The sequence below is a fragment of the Mercenaria mercenaria genome, chromosome 2 (genome assembly GCF_021730395.1).
Source record: "Mercenaria mercenaria strain notata chromosome 2, MADL_Memer_1, whole genome shotgun sequence".
Classification (NCBI taxonomy): Eukaryota; Metazoa; Mollusca; class Bivalvia; order Venerida; family Veneridae; genus Mercenaria; species Mercenaria mercenaria.
In genome coordinates this window covers 46,527,891-46,552,686 of record NC_069362.1, presented here as the reverse complement: position 1 = coordinate 46,552,686, position 24,796 = coordinate 46,527,891, and the positions used below count along the sequence as shown (strand labels likewise).

The following is a 24,796-nucleotide window of genomic DNA, read 5'->3' as shown; positions in this document are numbered from 1 at the left end:
ATGCAGTGCAGAAGTGATTATCCTCTACAATAGACATGTATGTACAAATCAAAATGTTCAATATGTAAATTACTTCGTTTCATCATCAAGATATACAATATAATAACACCTTGCGTTCGGGTGTTGTGTAGGATCAAAACCACTACATGTAAATCCATGCCCCAATTCAAATCAAAAGACTTCCATTCCAAATATGCAGCGTCAACATGTTTTGAAGAGAAAACAATACATATCAATTTTCTGAGGCTGTATCTAGAGCCTTAATAGTAATGATTACGAATAAATTTGTAATGTATATATATATATAATATTTTAAAAATATTTGTGTTACCCTATATGGCTCCCTTCGGATATAACTCCCCGGGGAGCTATATTCAGTGCTGTATACGAACGCAAGCATGTGCAAATGCGACTATGGCTCCCTTAACATGTATTAAAATGCAGTAACAGTAATTTACAGTAAAGAGTAATACAACACATTAGTATGCGGAACATTAGTTTGTGGCAAAGTGTTATTTTCAACATATGATTTCATCCCCTTTTGGGAAGAGAGGGAGGCATACAAATTTGCTCTTCTATGCCCCTGCACACTATTAAGTAAGAGAGCGGACGTACGTCCCAAAAATGGATACCATTTGATTGATAATCACCAAACTGTACAAAAATGATACTTTAAATTTTTGTATCTGGACTGGCAGTTGTGATTTAGTCCAAATGCATACTTGATCATACTATGACGGCATCCATCTTCTGAACTATGTAGAAGAGTCACCAAATTCGAAACAAATGTTAATTAGGTGAAAGTGACGGGTTAATTTTTGTATCGGACCAGTAACTACAGAATCAGAGCCCTTGACGAAATACAATAATCGGTCCCATAGTAGCAAAACAGTGCAGAAGTATTGACTGGCAAAGAGTGGTTAAGTTACGACCCTTCGAATAGACTTTAGACACCATATGGGAAATATTGTAAACAGTTACAGATTTAACACAAATTTCATGAAATCTCAAAGGGGAGTATCAATGTTTTTGTTCTTTGAAGAAAGTGTCAAAGTGGGCACATCCGTATCCTTTCGACATAATTCTAGTTTTGTAGATGTAGAAATCCCTGGGTGTCTTTTTCCCCAGAAATAACGCCGTTACTTTCTTTAAAAGAACACGCGATGATGCATCTACGATAAAGCAATATTTCAACTCTAATAGGTCTTTCATTCTCTGTATATGCGAAAAAATATCTCTTAGAGACAATGTCATGACACATTGAGCATGGCCCTCAGGTGCTTGTAGCTATACTTCGCATTCAAGCTCGACATTCATTTATTACGACCAAAGATTAAATTTCTATCAACAAGCCTGGCATTCCAGCTCTATATTGTTTTTGTTAAGCCATTTAGAAATGGATGCCGACATTGCAGCTGGGTATATAAATGTGATTGCTGATAGCTATCTTAAATCATTTAAATAAATGAACAACTACGTGGTCAATGTTGCATTACAAGAGCGGGGAGCTATGTGCGGAACGATGCTACACGTGTTCCATTTATAGCTCCATTTTTTGCAAAGGAGCTAAATACGGAGAATATAGCTCCGCAGGGGCTTCTCCGTGTACAGCTCCCAGAGGAGCTATATCCAAAGGGAGCCATATAGGGTGTGACAAACATTCTTTTGCACAATTGAAACTCCCACGTTTCATAAACAGTTCATAAAAGTGTAATTGTTTGTTTGGGGTTTAGCGCCATTTTCCATCAGAATTTGTTATTAAACAGCGGACAGATTATCTAACCAGTGTTCAGTACTACTAACCTGTTCTCTGCAAATAACTGCCACAAAGAACATAAGCCTCATCCGGGAATGGAACACACGACCCTGAGATCCATACATCTGTGCTTTCCCTATTGAGATAAGCGGGCAGTCATATAATACAGTTATCAAAATATCAATCCTATATCAGCCATAACAGGCACATAAAAATAACAAAAAGTCAGAATGCATTATAGATTTTTATTACGCACATAGTTTATTACAACAAAATATGGCAAACATCATATAATCTCTGAAATTATCAAGCAAAATGAGCATGGAGTTGGAAGTACGATACTGAAACAGTTTCAAAAATGCACACACACGAAGAGTATCTAAATCAAATTATTGTAATTATGCGTGTTTGATCACCATGATATATTATTCCTTCTTGACTATTTAATATATAAATCGCCGGTTCAAAGTTTGTGCTCTACCGGTTTTAAGTACAGGGCTCTTTTCAATAATCATAATCAGCAGTACAGGGTTATCCGGATATTACATAATATCCGGATATAATATTCCGGCTCGAATCTGATGCCAATAATTATGCTTATTATGATATAACCAGTAAACTGTTCTCAACTAATCAAAGAAATTTCTTTTTCATTTCATGCATGAGATGCAGAAAGTTACCAGAAATATGTTGGTAATCCGTAGAAGCATTAAAAGATAAAGATATTTGAAGAAAAAAAAATAATTATTTGTCAATAACAAGACTTTATTTTTAAACAAGCGTCTACTTGAACAAACCTTTAATGACACCAAGTTTTTGGATGCAAAGTCGTATCGCAAACAATCCCTGATTTGTTTCAGTTTGTTGTTGTAAGCACATAGATAATGCTTTCTACAACCCTTTTTGACAAGCAGAGTGGAAAATAAATCACAGAACGTGTACTAGTTATTATTTGGGAACAAGTATCACACAAAATAACTGGCTTTCAAGTATCTGGGCGATGTCTTGTGAAACTATCCAAAAAGCGCTGCATTTTTCCAACTTCTGGTTCTGAAATGAGACATTCGAACATATGTTATGACATGACGAGTTGCCGTTTGTTCATGGAAATATCTGAATGCTTTCTACGTGTCTATTTATAATGTACATTTTTGCTATTTGCATGATGTGACGCACAGTACAAATCTGCAAGACCATAGACCAAGGAAACTAACAGCAGACTCGTTTTGCTTGAATCTGTTCATGATAGGTAACGAAATGCGGATCGACCCTCACAATCCTAAGCAATTTGCTTAAGCGGAATTCTATTACGAAGGTACAATGAACGGACTCTGTGAACCCAAATGATCAGAAAATACAATAAAATCGAGTCCAAGACTCGTTTTAGTAATACAAACAAACTCCTTGCAGAGAAAATTGAATGGTATGCAGTTCCCGATGATGAAAAATTTAACTAAGTACATATCAAGTGACGATAAAATAAAAATATTTTATTGTTTCTACGCGGCTACAGCTTTGGTATAGCATATGTTTGTGTCGGATGATATTTCGTAAATATTACACGTTTAATCCTTCGAAAAGATAATTTAAAAATGCTTGTCTGTGCATGAAGAGACGGAAGACGGGACTTGCAACAAAAGCAAAAATATCATAAGCCTGGAGAAAACATCTTTTTTTGTCAAATAGATAAATTAAATTTTAAAAAATATAAATGTAAACTATTATCAATTCTATTAATATAAACTCTGAAGTATTAATAATGAATTGGATATAAAAAAAAAAAATTCAGAATGTGACATGACTTTAATATTCAAATAACCTGTTTATGTTATAGAATAAAGACACTATGTCACAGAAAATGTTCATAATGGATATGCATGTGGTCGAGTGAATGTTTCAAATTGAAGTGCGTAGCTTTAATATACACTTTAATGACTATCTAAGATGTGATAAATAATAAAACATGTGTGTTTAAACATTCAAGAAATCGATAATCAAAATTGTAGAGGAACTGACAACGATAGTGCAACCATTCTAGAACAACATATCAATCAGTTTGTTGCTCTTCAGGAATTAATTTACTTACAAATAAGTAGGAAAGAAAATCGATGACTTTGTTTTGAGCTAATTTTGATGGTGTTATCTATGGTTATAACTTGCACAAACACGAATGTCTACATCTAAACAAAAATAACTAGCAAAGCAAAAAAATATATAATATTTTAATAGACACTCTGATCCCTGCTTTCAGTCAAGATTTAGGATTATCCTTACCTGAGGAAACAGATGCTGTTCTTTGAACGATTGTGTGTCTAGAGTTGGTTTCTGTATGAGTTCTGTGTCTTTCTGTGTGCTCTGGTTCTTCTTCATTTTCACTGTGCATTGATGCCATAACTGTAAAATATGGTACAAGACTTTAATGAGTCTTAAAGCCAAAGAAAGATCTCTGGAAAACTTTCCAAATTGCCTTTAGATAAAACAATTGTGCATAATGTCATTTTTTCATTTGTCATTTGTCAGAAGTAGGTAGCATGATGCAATTAATTTCGTTTATTATGACGTGAACTTAAGTGCAATTAGATATCAGAGATACTGCTGTAAACTTTCAGTAACCTCAATATGAGCTAAAAATAATTAGTTAAACTGTACTTTCGGTTGGTCGTTTCAAAGATGTCTTCCTCCATTGTCTCATTACCATGTCTTAATATTCCTTTCACGAAATGAACCCCCCAGAATATCTAGGGAAAGAAGCTGACGAAACGTCAATGATTATTAATTCCAGCACGTAGCATGGGCAGTAATTTCCTGCAAGAACTTATCAGGACGTGAAAGGCTTCCGTTTTTATATTGACTTATCTTACAAAATTACAAACTCATTTGACGTCTAAGGAACATGAGTGTCAAGATAATCATAAAAGACTGGTGGGTAAAGTATTAAAGAAAAACTTTTGGCAGAAAACTTGCATTCTTTTATAATAACCGCCAAACTTCGCGTGCCAGCTTAAGTGTAAAATTTATATTTATCAAATTGACCTATGCCTACAGTCTGTCTGGGTGTTTTTAGGTTAGTACGTTTCAACATTAATAGCTAACAATAAAGAAAACTTTTTTATGAAAATGAATCTTCGTTTGAATTTTCACGGAGATTGATCCTATAAAAAAAACTTAATTGCCTGTTAATAATTATATTAGATCAAAAGTGAGTGCGTCAAATCTATTGCATTGTCAGTAAAGATGTTAAAGCCTGGCAAGTGTTTGACATACATACTAATTACGTTAAGATTGTAATACATTGATGTCAAAAATCACTACAATTTTCTTTAAACTTTTCAATGTTTCTGTTTATTTGATGCTAACTAAGATATCATGAAAAAATATGAATGGAGTCAAAATAGCAATCCAAAACTTGCGTCGAAAATGGCTAATTTTACTCTGGAAAAATTAAAACTTGCATAGTTATTCGTAGAGTTCTTGAAAATGGTGTTTAGTTAAAATTTTTATCAAGTACATAAAAGAGGAAATTGACGAAAAGCCGTGTTTCAAAACAAGAGAATCAAATATAAGGTTTCAAAGACTTGTGAATGTGCTGAAGAATTTGGCTCTACAACTTTGTGCGCGTTATGTGCAGTTTAGTATTACTGGTACCGTTTTAACCAGTAACAAGTCCGCGAACCTCTGTTAATATTAGAATAAAATGACATCATACAGTATATTTACCATAGCAACGTGTTAGCGGCACAGTCGACGTTTTAACGTCTTAGATGTAAAACTATCACATCAATGACTGCAACTAAAATTACATGAATTTCTGCAATAGATATCACCTTAACTCGGTGAATATATCTAATTATATATAACTGATGTCTCCTTAAAATCTAACGTCAATCGGTCATTCGCGTTTGAAATGAACAACGTTTTGTGTAGGGTAGTCAAACTTGTACTTGGTCTGGCAAAAAATGAAGTCTCTAGAAATATGCGCAAAACAGTAAACAGTACAAGAACTTGGGAAAACACAGACAGAAACTTTTGAATTACTGTAAATATCTCAATCATCCATTGCCACTGATTTTGATAACGTGAAAAGGCAAAATATACAATATACCTACAAATAGATTGTTTTATGACTTCTAGATAAACAAATGACAAAACAGAAATCTTATATCTGCATGCTTCAGTTTAATGTAACCGATGTCAAATCTTCTTGAAACTCACTACTCAAATTCTTCAAATGTTAAACTTTTTGTCACAGAAGTTGTTTAGTTATTTTTTTCTGCACATGTAAAGTATGATTAAATTTATAACGAAAAAAAAAACGGCGTAAACAATGTAAACGTTACGAAGACGTCGCTGACATGGGCCGCAGTGGGTACCCATTACTTAAAACAATAATCACAGCACAAAGATAATGCATGGTAATAATTTCAGTCTTAGTGCATAAGTAGAAGAGTGATTATGTTTTAAAAATGTTACAATTTTAAGACGTCCTTATTGCCTATAATCGGCTTCAATTTACGGATCAGCCTATGTATTTTGTGAACGACCCTCGTATATGGATATGGCAAATATTTGACAATAATCAAACAATTGGTTAAACGTAAATTGAACGTGCATGTTTCAGCTATGCACATCATTTTTGAGTATATGTAAACCCCCGTTTCATTTTTCTTCAGTGGAAGGGAGTTAATCCAGACATACAAAATACAAGCCTTCGCTGAATTGTGTTCTAAGATTCAATTCGTAAGTTAGTTAGCTTTAATGGTATATAATCCAGAGATTTGAATATTTGATCTCACAACAATAGGTTTTGTTATTACTTTGGAAATATGGCTTGATTAGCGTATATGTAAATAATGAAGTATATAATGAGATCCTTTGGAAGCATAGAAATGCATTCTGCCTGGGGTTTAAAATAAACGGAGATGATAGGAATTTAAACTATTTGACATTTGGCCTCTACGTGTGACCTTGACTCTGAGTTTAGTGACTCAGATCAGGTGAAATGCATGTCGTCTTGACGATAAACAACTGATGTAAATTTATTAAAAGCATCCCAGAGGTTTGAAACATATGGTGCGGACACGAATGTAAGCTACATGACCTTTCATCTCCAAGTAAGACACGGACCTATTGACCAAGGTTATGCAGGTCGTCTTGGTGAGGTAAACAACTGATATTAGTTTTAAACGAAATAAGGTTATCTGATCTTTGACCTCCAATTGTGAACTTGACGGTTGGACCTAGTGACCTGAGTTGCGCGCTCCGCATGTCGTCTTTTTGTGATAAACACTTGACGTTAGTTTTAAAAAAAATCTTCCAAGCGGTTTAGACAATATGAAGCAGACACAAACTTAAGCTACTTTTTCATTTGACCTCAAAGTGTGACCTTGAGCCTGGACGTTGCGATCGGGGTTAAGCGCCCTGCACGTCGTCTTGGTGGGTTAACCAATTAACATTTATTTAATGAAAATATTCCAAGCAGTTTAGACAATATGAAGCGGACACGAAGTTAAGCTATTTGACTTCTGACTTCCAGTTATGATCTTGACCTTGGAACTAGTGATTTGTTAAAAATTGATGCTAGTGTCCAGCAGTTTTTTGGATATGGAGCGGCCACGATGGACGGACCAATAGTTTTTACATAGAATCTAGGGTATATAATAAATAGAAGACAATGTCTTTTTTCCTATGTTTGATGTTTCTAAAAATTGAAACGTCAAATTGAATGCTATTCACATTTTAAAAGGCCTTACCGTAATGACAGGCGAAATGTGTAACTGCAATAATTTGTTTGTCTTTTTGTTCTGTACTTATTATGAAAATTCGCTAAAACTATATACATGATAATAAATTGCGAAACATGCGTTTAATGCTTAATACTGACGTTATGTAACTGTTTGAAAATAATGATATCAAATTAGAAACCTAACGACATTGTTTATATGTGTAATTAACTCGATTTTGGTATTTTATATAAACGTCACTTTTCCTTAACCTTTAGCCTGCTGGCGGCAAGTGACTCGCTGTTCAGTCAGTAAATTTTCAATGAACACCCCTTTAAATAACTAGTGGCACTGCCCATATTGAATGATGGATCAGTCCATTTAGAAATTTAGTAGGGTAACGGTCAAATTATGTACAAAGTTTAAGAGTTTCCTGTGAGCTTTATTTTCTATGCCTACCTGTTAGCGCTGATAACAGTATTTGACCATCATCTTGCACCGTTTCTTGAATCACTTTCGCAATCTACAATAAAATATTTATAAGGTTTGAAACTAGTTTTGAAAGTTTTGAGAAAAGAGCCCGCGTGACTCGCACGTAAGTCTGGTAAGTTCAAAATGAACGGTATAAAATGACATTGTATATACATGTACAACTTTATATCACTGTTATTATAAGAAAAACAAGATCACGTTCATGAGCCCATAAATGCATAACACACACACACATACACACACACACACACACAATTTTTTAAACAGTCTTTAATTCTGCAGGACAAACATTCTGTCAATACTACTGAATAAATAATAGAAAGTTGCTGTTATGGCCATGAAATATGAGCCTTTCAGCTATAATAATAAGGTACTAATTTTCAGTTTTATGTCGATAACAACTTTGTTTTCAGCTATGTTGCTCTCGTTATAGGAAACGTTTATAAATTTGTAATTCACAAGCACTCTCCAATACGAAATAAATTACTATATATGGCTTTTGTACAAAAATCTAGTACATGTATAACGAGAATCTATTGGTAAAGGCTGATTCAGATGTGAGAAGAAAACATATATATGCGCACAATATTACAAAAACATGTCACGATGTAACTGAAATATTGGATTTTGTAAGGCTTCGTTGACAGATTTTGTTTCATACCACACAAAACCTACGACGAAAACAAATAGAATATTATATATTATAGAAACAGATATGAGACTATTAGTAGAGCTTGCTTTCTGTCTTTTTAAATGTGTGAAAATAAGTGATCAAATTATCAACTATTTTTAAACAATAATGTAGCATTTGCAAGATTTCATTTTTGGTATTTTAGGGAAGTCTGTTGTCTTGGGTTTAACGCCAGTTTTCAACAGTATTTCAGTTATGTAACGGCGGGCAGTTCTCCGCAACTATCTGCCAACTTCCCCACATGAATCAGAGGCGGAGGACGAATGATTTCAGACATAAAGTCTTTTATCACATCGTCAGGGAGAACATACGCCCCGCCCGGGTATCGAACTCCGTAGACCTACGCTCTCCCTATTGAGCTAAGCGGGCGGGCTGTTCTCATTTCTAGTTATGTAATAATACAGAAACGTTAGTAGACAAACAGAAAACGTACGGTAATGTACGGGGAACAATGTCTTTAAAGGGATGAGATGTAAATAACATTTAGTATCAGTGTATTGTATCGACGCTGCACATGAGACATATCGTACTGCAACAGTTAACTGTCTTCTGTAACCAATAAATCAATAATTATGATTACGTGTTTTTCAGTCATTTACCGAGATATCACAGTGAAATACATCTAGTATTTTCACAGTGAAAAATATCAAATATATTTCACTGGTAAAAAAATATTGAATGGGTAATTTTCGTCGAAACATAAAAAGAAAATTTGTTTTGTTTTATATGTATGATCAAAATACCTTTCACTCATGAACACTATTTCTTAGATTGCCACTCGTGAAAATATTGCATCTGGTTTCCACTCGTGAAAGATATCTCAATCTTACACGGAAACAAACATATCCTCTATATATTAAATGGTTCCTTACCATTAACACAAATACCAAGGTCATTAATCGAGATAGGTAGGACAAACGGTACAAAAAGCATCTGATAAGTTATTGATGGGCGTCATTTAAAGTATTGGCAAGGTTGCATTCTAAGTCTTTTAAACTCAGTTTTATAAAAAAAAAAAACCTTCGAGGATATACTCAGGTCTCCTATAGACCCTGGATGCATCCCCTATCAAGAAACAATCAAACATAACAATAGTCAATGTTTTATTTATGTTTCACCTATAACTATTCTTTTGTTTGGGTGAAAGAAACACCGACACGAATAATGTCACAATGTGATTTATCTGCTTTCACTAAGGGTGCATTCAGCCATTTGTATCAAACATGGGAGAGATCCTGGATAGAGCTACCGATTTTTATACTGTTAGACCAGCTGATTTTTTTTTTCAAATAAGGACTTGAGCGATGCCACGTCAGTTGTTATAAATATATATGTGAAGTAAATATGTGACGTAACGTTTCACCTGAGCTTCTAAATGGCGTCTGTATACTTTAATGTACAACGAAGTGAGAAACTGGCACACCCTTGCAGCGCCTCCCTGAAATTTAACCTTTATAAGGCCTACTGTGCAGGTGACGTCATGCGGCAGTGGGCGGTGTCTATGATGATGTGTATGGTGATGATGATGTCTATGTCGAGGTGGTGATGGCGTCGGTTCTAAAATACATTTGTATAACGCATCACCAAATACAATTAATAACAAAGTGCCACCGTGCGTTTACATGACATCATTTACGAAATGTAAACTACACATCGAGGGCTCAACGCGAAACTAGTCTATCTGCTTCTATTTCTATATACACTTAGACTAGTTTCGCGTTGGACCCTCGACATGTGCAAAGAAATACCACGAATATTTTTGTAGTGAAGGTTTTAGTTTTGTATGCAAATTCGAATGCCATCTTAAGAACATTGCATTTAAAATGTAATACAAATATTTATTATTACAACTATATAGTCCTTTCCATTGGTCTAGGCACAGTCATGTGATTAAGGATAAAAACTAGTATTGACTCCGGCTGTAAAGGTGTAACATTTTGACGTCAAAACAATGTGACGTCATCTATAATCTACAGGGACAATGACCAACTGCTGAAAATGTTTGCATTTTATTTTCTCTGTACAAGATGTTGGATATGATAATAAAACATTTGTTGCTTTGATATCTTGATACCAAGGGCGCACTAAAAGACAAGAAATCTTTAATGCATACAAAGCAATCTTAAGCTATAAATATTTTACTATGTAAAATGTAAATCGTCAGATGAATGATCACAATGCTGCGCATGCGCATCAAATGTACTGTGACATGGATTAAACTAAACATTCAGTGGACTACATACAACATTGATGACAACAGCTTTTTCTGGACATATAAAACGTTCTTCTAGGATATTGTAAATGAACAAAGAATGATTATGAAGGTGATTCTACAATGTGGATAGAAGTTTCTTGCCTACCTAGCGGGGAAAGTATACATTTGTCCGAGCACGCGCCAGGGATAGATATTCCTGTGTTTCCCTAGGGAAAAACCTTGTCTAAAATAGCGTGCACTAAGGTGATGTCACATTGTACTGGCACTATCGTGACGTCATAAACTAAGTAAATAATGTCAGGAAATACCCAAATCTATTTGTTTTACCGTGATAGGCAAGAAAAATGATCTAACATGTCTGCCTTTGTAAGACAGTTGTTTTCTTTCCCTCGGTACAGCTTGGATAAAAAATCTCGCTAACGCTCGGTTTTCCACTCTACACTGTCCCTCGGGTAGGAAAAACTCCGTCTTACACAGGCAGGCATGTAAGATCCTGTTAAGCAACGAAGTGTTTTAGATTTAGGATACGTTCCCTGCTGAGCCTTTTTTCCCAGTTACCATGACATAATTTCTATTAATTATACATGACATACATGATTTCTTCCCATTAATACAATATGTTTGTATATGGTAAGAATAAAACTACTAAAAAGCAGGTTTACCTATACTGTTGTCTTTTATTGTCAAACATATGGCACCAAGATCAAATATGAATTCCCCTGTCTTGTTGTACCCAAGCCTATAAAAACAAAACAATATTCTTGTGTACTGTATTTAATTATTGTAAATAAGCTTTGTTCCTCAGACACTTTCGAACATGTAGAGATTATATATAAATTCAAAGGACATGTGTTCTATCCCTACAAGGCAAGTGTTCATTGTACCAATCCACAAGTGACATTACTTAGCTATATTCTATATCAATTGTCATGTGTATTTGTTTTTGTGGGGGACATTATCAGTTATGTGTGATGAATAAGAGTACAGTTACGTGTGATTAATAAGAGCACAGTTACGTGTGATGAATAAGAGTACAGTTATGTGTGACGAATAAGAGTACAGTTACGTGTGACGAATATGAGTACAGTTACGTGTGATGAATAAGAGTACAGTTATGTGTGACGAATAAGAGTACAGTTACGTGTGATGAATTAGAGTACAGTTACGTGTGATGAATAAGAGTACAGTTACCTGTGATGAATAAGAGTACAGTTACGTGGGATGAATAAGAGTACAGTTACGTGTGATAAATAAGAGTACAGTGATTGTTTGGACACTAAAGATTCGTTCAGCTCCACTTATGTGAATTCTCTATGGTCTATGGTGTAAACATTAATTCTAACACGACCCGATTTTTTTCCCTATTAAACAAAGAAAACCTGAACCTTATGTTATTATGTCACACACACAATTATTACGTCATAGCGTCAAACGTCAAAGCGGCGCGCTGGAAAAGAAAGCCACACAAAACACGCAAATATTTGGTGAATGAATATTTTCAAAAAGTAACGTTTTAAAATTGAAATAATATATCCCATTCAGTGATTTGCCTTTGAATAAAATCATTGTTCGTCGTTAAGATGCGCAATTCTATATCACTCGGGCTGAGCCGTCGTGATATTATTCTATCTGAACACCAAACAATGATTTTATTCAACGACAAATCTTTAAATCTTAAATGAAGATCGCTGTTGTTGTTGTCTGTACTAGACGTCGCATCGTCTCAGTTTTAGATTTATTGATATATTCCAAGTTTTAAGTTGTAGAGAAAATCCCTTCGTAAAAAAATATGTGTTTGCTTCCAGCGCTAAGTGACCTTTGATCGCATATGCACTACAAAGGAAAAATTATTTTGTGTATACCTGAAAAAAAATGTTGAAATGTATATGTCCTCAGTTTTGGATATGAACTGCTTAGCGTGACAGTCAGTTACAATCAAATGCCGGTTAGCAAATGGAAGTCATTAATGTAAACAGGCATGGTATTTTCCGGAAATACAGGATGTCATTAAATAGAGAAAGCCCATTAATTTATATTCCTGGCACGCTCGTTACTCTATGATGGCAATGCCTTACAATTGGGCTGGATTATAGTCTAGCACTTCCATTGATAAAAAAAATATTACGTAATTAGCTGTCTGAGTGAAAATGGTGACACGCACTCCATTGCAACAGACACAGTTCATTCATCCTATTGGAAACTCATAGTTTATAATAGTTAAGAAAGCATATAACGTAATTACTGTCTTGCCAGTAATTGGTAATATAGCCTCAATTACAACAGAGATATTTCATTAACCCTATGAAAACCCTCCATTATGTGATAGTAGTTAAGAAGGTATAAAAAGTAATTAATTGACTGTCCAATAATTGGCCAACCCTCAACCTCGTTATACAAGAAATAATTCAGTAACCCCTCAAAAATACGTATTGCGTAAAATATATCACATGAATTTGTGTTGAAAGGAAACATTTTGGAAACATTTGAGCCGCACAATGAGAAAACCAGCGTTTGCGATCAGCATGGATCCAGACCATCCTGCGCATCCGTGCAGTCTGGTCAGGATCCATGCTGTTCGCTTTCAAAGCCTATTGCAATTAGAGAAACCGTTAGCGAACAGCATGGATCCTGACCAGACTGCGCAGGTTGGTCTGGATCCATGCTTGTCGCAAATGCACTATGTTGGTTTTCTTATGGTGCGGCCCATATATGTCCTCAATGTAAGGACGCGAATTGATCAGCACTAGTACCATTAACATAAATTATTTGTTATGGAACATATAATCCATGTTCATGCCTGAGCTGCTAATATCGAAGATTAACATCGTGTCTATGTTGATATAGTTTGTTTCAGGGCATGGTATCCTCCCAATCTTTGCTACAAATATATTTACAGGGAGCTCAGTAAAGCCAGCAGACGGGAGATGTGATGTATACTATATGGAGGAGAAAACTTTTTCGTTGATCTATATTTTCAGAATGATTTATCGCTATATCTTGTAATGCGGCTCTGCGGAAACTAAATATCTTATTATACAGTGAGTGGGTTAGAGAAGAGGGTCATTAATTGCCTACAAATCCCATAATGCTTCATCGACTGACTGGTCATTTCTCTTATAAGAAATATTCATTAAAGCAATGGAATGCCCCAGTAATTTGAGACACGAGTTCTGTAATTGGAGACAATATGCTTTTTTACCGAAACAATGCTCGCTGAAATAGTAAAGAGCAGAAATGAGAAGGAATGAACTTGAAGGACCCATGACTTCTGTAACTGGAGATCATGTAATAAAGATTAAGTTTCCAAATAACTGAGTTGAAAATTGCCTCTACTTGGAGTACCGGCCTCTTTGACAAGTTCAATCCACCTAGAAAATTGCATCCTCGCATTTTGTGCAATAAACAGAGCAGTGACTATGAAAACAAATCTAAATGAGCATTTAATGTTACAGCCTGATATCTAGAACTATTTCATAGACTTCTAGCTTGTATCAGATTGGCACTTTTAAAATTTCTTCACTGTACAATATTCCTAGAATCGTTGGTTTGAGTACAACATTGAGTGGTTAATTTTTTTAATATTCATCAAGAAATTGAAACGAGATTTTTTTTTTTTTTTTTTTTTGTTTAACAGGTGTAGAATAATTATCTCAAGTTATGAATATTAATAACTTGGGAGATAAATTTATCAATTTATCACACGAGCTGCAATTAAATATTAAACATGATGCTACTTTAAACAAAAAAAATAGTTCATTTTCATGGGAGCTTAAATTTATGCCGACGAGTTTTCTTTAAGATGTGGCATTATTTGTAATTGAAAATACAAAAAAAAATCCAGTATTTTGGCATGTTCCTGCCGATTCTAAAACAAATGCATTTTAAGCGGACGAACTTATGAGATAATATCTTATAAGTCATTTGAGCACATGTATATAATATAGATCACGGGTCAATGATATAAAAAATTTTGGAGGAAAAATAAAACGCACATGAAAACATTTAAAGACTATTAATTGAACACGACTATCTTCTTGAAAATACCACTTTTCTTAATGTATAGCGTCGTGTGTGGCAGAGGTAATAGCTATTATTGGACACCGTAACTTTTCAATATTAAGGCTGATATAACATTAGTATACAGTTATGTAAGTATTGTTTGGGGAAGGGGGGAGTAGTCTTCAGTGTCGGGATCACATCAGAACTGTATCGCAAGGTCAATTTATTCCACGCTATCTCGGAGGAATTATTTTTATAACAAAACGGTAGAGCATTATTATGTTATATTTATGCTACAATTATGCTGTATTAATTATATATTTCACTTTGTTTTGTTTTTATTGGGTTTAACGTCACACCGACACAATTATAGGTCATATGGCGACTTAACAGCTTCTTATGGTAGAAGAAGACCCCAGGTGCCCCTACGGACATTATTTCATCAGGGGCGGGTACCTTGGTAGCACCACCGGCCTTCCGATGACTTCCTCACTTGAAGAATTCTACACCCAAAGCGAGGCTCAACCTCACATTAGTGAGTGGTAAGTGATTTGAATTTAGCTATCTTAACCACTCGGCCACGGTGGCCCCGCTTTATTTAGCACGCATGAACATTTAACTTCTGTTGATTAATCAGTATAACATATAGATGTTGTATCCTAACAGTACTTTCCCACGCCCGGTAATCTCCAGAATCATAACCTTTCGGTTATGTATGAAAATGCTTCTGCTGTGATTTCCGTTTATGATGGTCTTCACGTAAAAACAGTGACACAAGTAAGGAATTCTTACGTTTTCCTTCTTATATTACTATAAATTAAAAATCAGCGAATGCTATTCGATGCACGATTGAACAATGATTACATACATACCAGATTTTTGTGCAGTGACTAACTGTTTGCTTCCTGTCAACTTTAGAAGTTGTACACATGATGACATTTTAGCGTTTCTGTGCCACTCATACCGCTTTCTGCTATGTTTTCGAACACATACGTTTTCTTGTGGCAAATAGTCGGCGTTAGTCTATCAATTATACACAAACGTTTCAATTTATCCCCACAAAAACGTGTGAGAGCGTCATTTACGACGGAAATATTGCAGTTTATAAGGTGTTATGATTCGGTTGATGATGTTATGATTCTTCAAAGGGGATTATGATTCTTCGTTTAACAATATCTGCCGTAGGAAATCCAAAACTTTTCTGTCATGAAAAGCAAAATTAAGCCATGGATGTGCAGACTACCATGACTACATTGAATGTCTTATTTGTTGTTGCTAATATCATTTCCATTATCTCAGTTGTTTTACGATAAAGTTTCATATTAGAAATTATATCGTAGGAAATTTCAATACTTTCAATTCTCATTACTTCTTTTTTATAAAGTACCACATATACAAAAAAAAGAAAAAAAAAAGAACGACATTTAAAGTAAATATTAAAAAATGTGTTCTAAAATTAAGGGACGTGGAATTGAAAAAGACACTCAGCTGCAATGTGTTTGCAGCATGTCTGTCACTGCTGTTTAAAATCTTAGAGGAAGGCATTCATTAATGTTGTAAGGACTTGTTGCCCAGTCGTCTTTGCTTTACTTTTTTATGCTGTGAGCTGTTATTGTAAATATGTAAAATAAAATATGATTAAACTAAACTACGTCTTTCATTTCCATTTATATATAAGAAAAAGAAAAGAAGACACAAACTTACAGCTACACAATGAAAATCCATAAAACACATATACACTTGAAAATGCCTACAGTTCACTCAGGTCACCTCGCAATGTCAAACAGGTTAACTTTCAACCCAGCTCAAAGACATGACAGATACAGCCAAAGTGGTGGGGTTTTTTGTGTGTGTGTTTTTTTAAACAACCTGAATTTTTCGTGGTCCGACGGACCAGTTAGCTTTCAGGGTTCACTTCTCCGACATAAAATACACTGTCCCCGGGTCATCGGACCAGCGTTTGTGTGTCGATCCGTGCATTTGTGGTTAAATTCCATTTCCGTCGTAATCAACGCTCTCACACGTTTTTGTGGGGATAAATTGAAACGTTTTTGTAACATTGATCGACTGACGTCGACTATTTGCCACAAGGAAACGTATGTGTTCGAAAACAATAACAAAAAGCGGTATGGGTGACATAGAAACGCTGAAATGTCATCATATGTACAACTTCTAAAGTTGACAGGAAGCAAACAGTTGGTAGCTGCACGGAAAATCTAGTATGTATGTAATCATTGTTCAGTCGTGCATCGAATAGCATTCGCTGATTTTTAATTTATAGTAATATTAGAAGGAAAACGTTAGAATTCCTTACCTGTGTCACTGTTTTTACGCGAAAACCATCGTAACCGGAAAACACAGCAGTAGCATTTTCATACATAACCGAAAGGTTATGATTCTGGAGATTACCGGGCGTGTTTTCTCATGTCCTGTCCTGCTGGCTTTATTAACCTTTACCCTGCTAAATTTCAAAAACAGACCTGTCTTGTCTACCATTTAATTTGGGCAGTAACATTTGTTATTCGAATGGGTGTTTACTGAACATATACTGACTGAATAGCGAATAGTGTAGACCAAGATCAACCAGCAGAGTCATTTGCCGCCAGCAGGCTAAAGGTTAAATTCTGTACAATAACTTACATGTCACAGTAAACAACTGATATGCCAAGCAAAGAATGCTCTTATACTGCGCGCATTCAGACAAATTATTCTGCTTCTTTTACGCAGAAAAATACAAACATTTGGTCCGTATGATTTGTGTAAGTAGTAATGACTACTGGTTCCAATTCTGTGACACAGAAACAAGACCTTATGATCGCAAAACAAACTATATAGCTATAACATATTATTTACTTACACGCCTGGTCTCTGTATATGGTATTTCCCATGCAGTCTTAGAGCTCCATTGTTGGCTATAAACAATGCCCCACTGTTAGTTACCTTTGGCCAGTGAACATGGACAATTCTCATTCTGCAAAAAGTAAATAAATAATGAAATAAAGGAAAGCAGAATCAAAAAAATATATATGATTTACATAGAATTGAAAATTGTATTTTTTCTTATAGCTTTTCTAATTAAGGGGAAAAGCTGCAGATGATTTGTGAAAATATTTATAAATGCAATAACAAATCAGATTCCACGCATTTCTCTCAAATGGATTTTAGTTAACCCTTATCATACTGGACACGATTGATTCTGCCTTTGCGACCAATGTGGATCATGGTCAGCCTGCACATCCGTGCAGTCTGATCAAGATCTTCACTGTTCGCCATTCAGTCAGTATCTTCTTTGTAAGCACCCCTTTTAACAGTTAATGGTACTGTCCAAATTGAAAGATGGACAAGTCCAATATAAAAATTTAGCAGGGTTAGGGTTAGTATATCAATGTAAGCTAGAAAAGAAGGGTATATTATGGAATATTACTTTGACCTAAGACAATTGTTTGGAAGTAAAGAACGAAGTCAAGCAATGAGTATGTTTATGAGAGGTTATAAAATGTACAACAGCCCTCTAGCACAGGCTGAGGAGGACGACTGTTATGAAATAACGTTGAATAGGGACAAGAGGTAAGAATCCTTGGCGTTTATAATCCACATGTATATATTTAGCAGAATGACCTAAGGGTAATTTATATGCTGTCATGGGAATTTCAGACCTTAGTTTATTAATGAGTAAAGAAACTGGGAAAAATGACTAAGGAAACTGGAAAATGATTAAGGAAACTGGGGAAAATAACTACGGAAACTGGGAAAAATAGCAAAGTCTTAAATGCGTTTCATTTTGTGTTTCATGTTAAGAGTGTTTCTTGTACACTTTCTGAAAACAGCAAATAAAGTGTAGAAACAACAAGACTGTGTATTTTTGAAATATATATAACACAATAAGATAACTAAGACATACGAGACAGAATAATTTGTTGAACTGATGGAACAATTTAACTCTTGCTGAGAATTCAATATTTAGCTATTCCAAAACTGTTTTGTTCTCCACATGAAGTCTATGAACAGGAACATGTGAACGTGATTTTATTACGAGAGTACTATAAAAATGCCTGGAGACAGTAATATGATATTAGTTACGTTACGTTTCAGATCTACAGGAGAATATCTTGTTCTAGTTCAATTTTCATCTACAAAATGGTGAGGACAACAACACTCAATTTTCAAATGCCAACAGTGGTTGTGGAGGGTGAGTTAACTGTGGTTGTCATACACGAGGGTCAGTTAACAGTGGTTGTCATACACGAGGGGTCAACAGTGGTTGTCATACACGAGTGTCATACACGAGTGTCAGGTAACAGCGGTTGTCATACACGAGGGTCAGTTAACAGTGGTTGTCATACACGGGGGTCAACAGTGGTTGTCATACACGAGTGTCAGGTAACAGCTGTTGTCATACACGGGGGTCAGTTAACAGTGGTTGTCATACACGAACGTCAACAGTGGTTGTCATACACGAGTGTCAGTTAACAGCGGTTGTCATATACGGGGATCAACAGTGGTTGTCATACACGAGTGGCAGTTAACAGCGGTTGTCATTGCGAGGGCCAGTTAACAGTGGTTGTCGTACACGGTGGTCAACAGTGGTTGTCATACACGAGGGCCAATTAACATGGTTGTCATACACGGGCGTCAGTATACAGTGGTTGTCATACACGAGTGTCAGTTAACAGCGGTTGTCATACACGGGGGTCAACAGTGGTTGTCATACACGAGTGTCAGTTAACAGCGGTTGTCATACACGAGGGTGAGTTAACAGTGGTTGTCGTACGCGTGGGTCAACAGTGGTTGTCATACACGAGAGCCAATTAACAGTGGTTGTCATACACGGGCGTCAGTTAATAGTGGTTGTAGTACACGGGGGTCAACAGTGGTTGTCATACACGAGTGTCAGTTAACAGCGGTTGTCATACAGGAGGGCCAGATAACAGTGGTTGTCGTACACGGGGGTGAACAGTGGTTGTCATACACGAGGGCAAGTTAACAGTGATTGTCATACACGAATGTCAGTTAATAGTGGTTGTCTTACACGGGGATCAACAGTGGTTGTCATACACGAGGGCCAGTTAACAGTGGTTGTTTTTTTATTTCGAAAATTGACAACATGGCTACAATGACAACATTCATGATATGATATTAAGATTTGTCAGCAAGTAAAAAAATAATAAAATTCATGAAATATGCATATGTAATAAACCATATCAGTAAATCAATATCAGGGATAACACAAAAAAGGGAAGAAATCCCTTTTTTCCATTGTGGTCCCTGTTAGTGATGTTCTGACATAGAGAGGCATGAAACATGATATTAATAAAAAAAAATATAAAAGACTTAAGATATTTAATAATTAAGAATTGCACTTAAGTAAAGACTAGGTACAAAGTTTGGCACAATAGGACAAAATTCTGCATGTGTAATCTAATAATTTTTTTTAAAAAAGATCCTTAACAGCACTTTGAAAACAGCAAGGCTGGACAGATTCCTTATTTGAGATGGAAGCATATTCAATAATTTACAACCTGTAAAGGAAAAAGACTTCAAACCAAAGCCTTTCACCCTTGGTAGCATAGAAGACCCACTATCACTAGACCTTGTTCTATATGAATGCACAGAATCTTAGGTCACAAAGTATTGACTCAAATAGTCAGGAGATTGACCATTCTTAAATTTTGAAAACATGACACAATGTTATTTGTTTGCCCTTTTACAGACGGGTAACCAATTCAATGAAATAAAATATTCTTGAGCAATATGGGACCTATGAGTATAAACCTGATTAATTTATTTTGGGCAACATGTAGCTTGTTTTTCCAGAATTGAGATAAGCCGTGAAACCAGAAAGAACAGGCATGGTTAAAATGACTCTGAATCAAAGCTAAAATTAAGTCTTTTAGTATGATCAGTAAGAAATTTCTGTTTCCTGTACAGAAATTTTAGCCTGGCATTTGCCTTTTTGATAATAGAGTTGTCATACACGGGGGTCAGTTAACAGTGGTTGTTAAATACGAGGTTCAGTTAATAGTGGTTGCCATACACGGGGGTCAGTTAACAGTGACTGTAATACACGGGGGCCAGTAAGCAATGGTAGTTATTGTCATACACGTGTGTAAGATAACAGTGGTTTTTTATAATCATATACAGGGGTCAGTTTACAATGGCTGTTAATTTTTGCTAAAGAAGAAATATAAAAAAAATATGATGTCATGTTTTAAAACTATTCTGATGTCATGTTATACAACACTCACTGAATGGCTTGTCGGTCAGTGGTCAAAACCATTTGACTATTTACCTGCAATACATCCATGAAATGTGTGATAAAAGTCCATTAGGGTAATATATGTATACTTCCTGAGTTCTTTTTATATTCTTGCGAGTGTCAGGTTCAGACAAACAAATAACTAACGAATATTATTTTATGACTCGTAAATTCCGCTTATCTCAATGGTCAGTGACTGGTCACATGGAAAAGGAAATTCACCACAGTGATATATAAACATAAACAAACTTGACCGAGAAAATGTTCTCCAATACGCATGCGCTAAACTAATATAGATCTGTCAAATACCAGCTCTTCTAAGAAAATGTCAATGAATTGTTAGTATATGAGAGTTGACCATCTGTAAACATTTTATTCTTATGAACAATCTAGTGTTTTTTATTTTCATTTTTTTCTTGTGAACAATCTAGTGTTTTCTTTCTTCTTTTTAGATACTAATCACGCTGTCTTATTTTGTTCAATGCAGTCATAAAATAAAAAGTACTGTATATCGGCATCGGTAAATATCCAAGCCTATTGACCTGAACAAGTTGATATTTACCTCGACCTATCGGCCTTAGTGAATATTACCTTGGTCAGGCCAATAAACATGGACATTTCATAACTTTTTTTGCATACGAATCAATACATAATTAGAAATTCAAACAAAAAAGCTTACTCCGTGAATCTGTACTGTATCTTGCCAACTTGGCCCACCTGGTCTGGAACCACGTGTTCTAAGAGCTTGTCCTGCAAATTCTCCATCACTTTCTGTTGACAATAATTACACAAATATGAAACTACGCAGCCCATTCTTATAAACAACTAGAAATTTATACTAGATTGAAATAATGAAACATATGTCACACACATGTTTGATTTTTTTCTAATTATACCTGAATAGCAGTATTGCATAAACATAAAGTGGTAACATAATGTTGATAATGATTAAAACTTCTCATTTGCATGCACATGATGATGATGCTACTACGGTACAGTCATGCTGTGGTATTAAAAATTTTAAATATTTTAGAAATATCGCATGTCAAAGGTACTTACGGAAGTTCGTATTTTAATAGTTGCATATGCTTTCAAATTAACATTACTAAATACATATATGATAAATAGTGTAAATAGTGTAAACTAAACAAACAAATATATCATATAAATCCCGCACGATAACTCAAACGATAACATGTTTGATAATTATGATTTTTCCTCATTAAAACGTTTCAATACAGAAAATATTTTTGTATAACATTACATTTTGCACTTATCTTCTATCATTGACAACCTTTTTTCAGTTCAACGATGCATGAGAACCATAACAATCAAACAATAATATAAACATGCTGTCGTTTAAATTATCGTGCGGGTATAGTATTTGCTTCATTGTTATCATACATGTGTAACTGAAATAAGAATGTAATGTGTATATTTATCTAACTGTAATCGCTTAAATATACGGTATATGTTAAAATGACCATATACATGTATTTTGAAAATTTTATGATTTCTGATGTTCAACATATTTACTTAGACGATGCTCATGTATTATTACCATTGTCTTGTCAGTGACTCACTGATCCTACATCTGTAACATTATCATGACAGTATTTAATATGTTCATACATAATAGTTCCAAGATTACAATCAGCATGTAGCCTACATGTAAAGACAATATAATTGCTAACTGAGTCACTCAGCTCATCTGAAATCAGTAAGTCTGTTCTCATAAAAAATCTCAGATATCAGTACACACAACTGCAGACAAATAAACGAATATATTTGAAACATGCGCACTCACCTCATGTTAACAAATCCAGTTTTCCAAATTCGGCCTATTGTTCTATATTAAATGCTGGTTAGAAAGCGTGTAATACAGTATTTTCATCATTTAATCTGTGTGTTACTATGTTTGTCCGATTGATCGATACATAAAGCTGATCTGACTTGAGTTTTCCATTTTCACGCTGATAGGAGTTTTATCGATTATTGCTCTGTGAAATCTTTCGCGTCTTCTACGAGTTCTGCGGTGCTGTCTATTTATCCCATTACTAGTGCTCCGTGGTACAGTGTATTTATCCTATAATTGAGCGCTACGTTCAATAAATCATAAACAGGGCACTTCGGATAGTTCAGTTAGCATAATTATAGGACAGTGAATGTCATTTTTAAGCAGATGTTGTATTACACATAATTATTAATGCCCTGTATAATTAGTATGATAAAGCTAAAAAATCGCTACATTAATGAATGTAAAAGAGGAAAGACTTTTTCCGTATGAATACTTTTTAACAGAAATTAAGTGGTATATTTGCCGTTTCTAAATTGTTATTTAGGAACAAGAAAAAAATAATGTTATGTTAAAATTAACCGAAAACATACCATGTTGACAATATGGGGATGATATCACCAGCTAAACACGGTATTTCTGACAAAATGGAGATATCATATCTCTACCGTTGGATTTGTTACGTGACTGCTAAACTTAATCGCAAGAGCTGAAAAACAAAACTAATTGTCGTATTTCCATGAGCTAGTTTTTCCGTTGAGTTTGTGTTGAAACGACACCTCGTTCTTTATAAAAAAAAGTTACAAAAATGTTTCACGTCTCAACAATTGATGCAATATTTCGAGAAAAAGTACATATTACAGCTGATGAAAAATGTCATTACTTCTCAAAAGTATAAATTGGTAATTATGACAAACTGTTTTCATGGCAATACGTCCTTTTCTTAATCAACTTCAGTCTTGTCCGGAAGGTCCGGGAAGGTGAAAAAGAGCTACAGACTGGAACTGCTTCAGTACCTTCTCTTCCAGATATTGACTCATTAAATCATTTAAAAACCGTTACACAAAATAAGTGTATGTTCATGGAAATAGCGCAACAGAATAATCAAAGAAGGCATTGATGACCATTCTTTTGGATACCCCCAAAACACGTTTCTGCACTGTCAGTCTGTGAATTTCCAAACAGAATTTCTGTCAGACTGTTTTATAAGCTGATGCGGTTTAACAAGGTGTTGAAGGGTAAATGAATTAAAAAACAACCAAACAATTTTATGCGTAATGTGTGTATTTATTTTTGTAAAATTATCAAATCAATGTTCATATAATCAACCTTCACATTAGGAATTAATCGGACGAATACATGAAGTGAAATTAACCTAAAAGTAGGACAATGAAATTTTAGCAGTGTGCAGTCAAGCTAACTATTAAGCGTGATTAAAACCAACTTCGCCAAACTAATCTTACGTTTTATATCATGTTTATTTAGTCCATACTAGCGATTTTCAAATTACTTCGACGCGGACTGCGTACAACGGACTGCGTACTTACAGTAGGGGTTTTCTCAAAATATTTAAAGGTTCGCAAAAAAGAAAACATACTTAGGGTATATATGTTTATTTTACCTATACGTGTAGTAACTTTTGCCTTCATTGTACAAATTTGTGTATTGTGATATAATTATCTGTTATAATACAATACATCGTTTGAAAATATATGGATAGTGAACAGGCTACATTTAAAACACGTAATCGCAATTTTCAGATGTCATCTAAATACTCTGTCGCACTTAACTTGCGTTATGCAGGTTCTTCAATTATCCGTATACTTTAACATTTTGTTTTTATATTTTGAGACATTTTCTGGCGTTACTTAA

The 24,796-nt window shown here is 34.9% G+C and overlaps 1 protein-coding gene across 2 annotated transcripts; it reads right to left on the bottom strand.

Annotated features, from left to right (window-relative positions):
• Nucleotides 1–1,993: 1,993 nt before the first annotated feature.
• On the bottom strand, nucleotides 1,994–23,224 carry LOC123563885 (uncharacterized). 2 transcript variants are annotated; one of them, XM_053536508.1, is made up of 8 exons: nucleotides 22,937–23,224; nucleotides 21,809–21,900; nucleotides 17,731–17,844; nucleotides 11,537–11,613; nucleotides 10,023–10,216; nucleotides 7,936–7,999; nucleotides 4,031–4,150; nucleotides 1,994–2,806 (listed from the first exon to the last, which is right to left on the bottom strand). In XM_053536508.1, exons 2-8 carry the CDS (start codon nucleotides 21,892–21,894, stop codon nucleotides 2,742–2,744), a joined length of 720 nt encoding a protein of 239 aa, XP_053392483.1. In that variant the 5' UTR covers nucleotides 21,895–21,900; nucleotides 22,937–23,224; the 3' UTR covers nucleotides 1,994–2,741. The 2 variants fall into 2 exon arrangements, with proteins under 2 accessions (XP_053392483.1, XP_045212945.2); XM_045357010.2 differs by lacking the exon at nucleotides 22,937–23,224 and adding an exon at nucleotides 22,189–22,497.
• Between the last annotated feature and the right edge of the window lie 1,572 nt (nucleotides 23,225–24,796).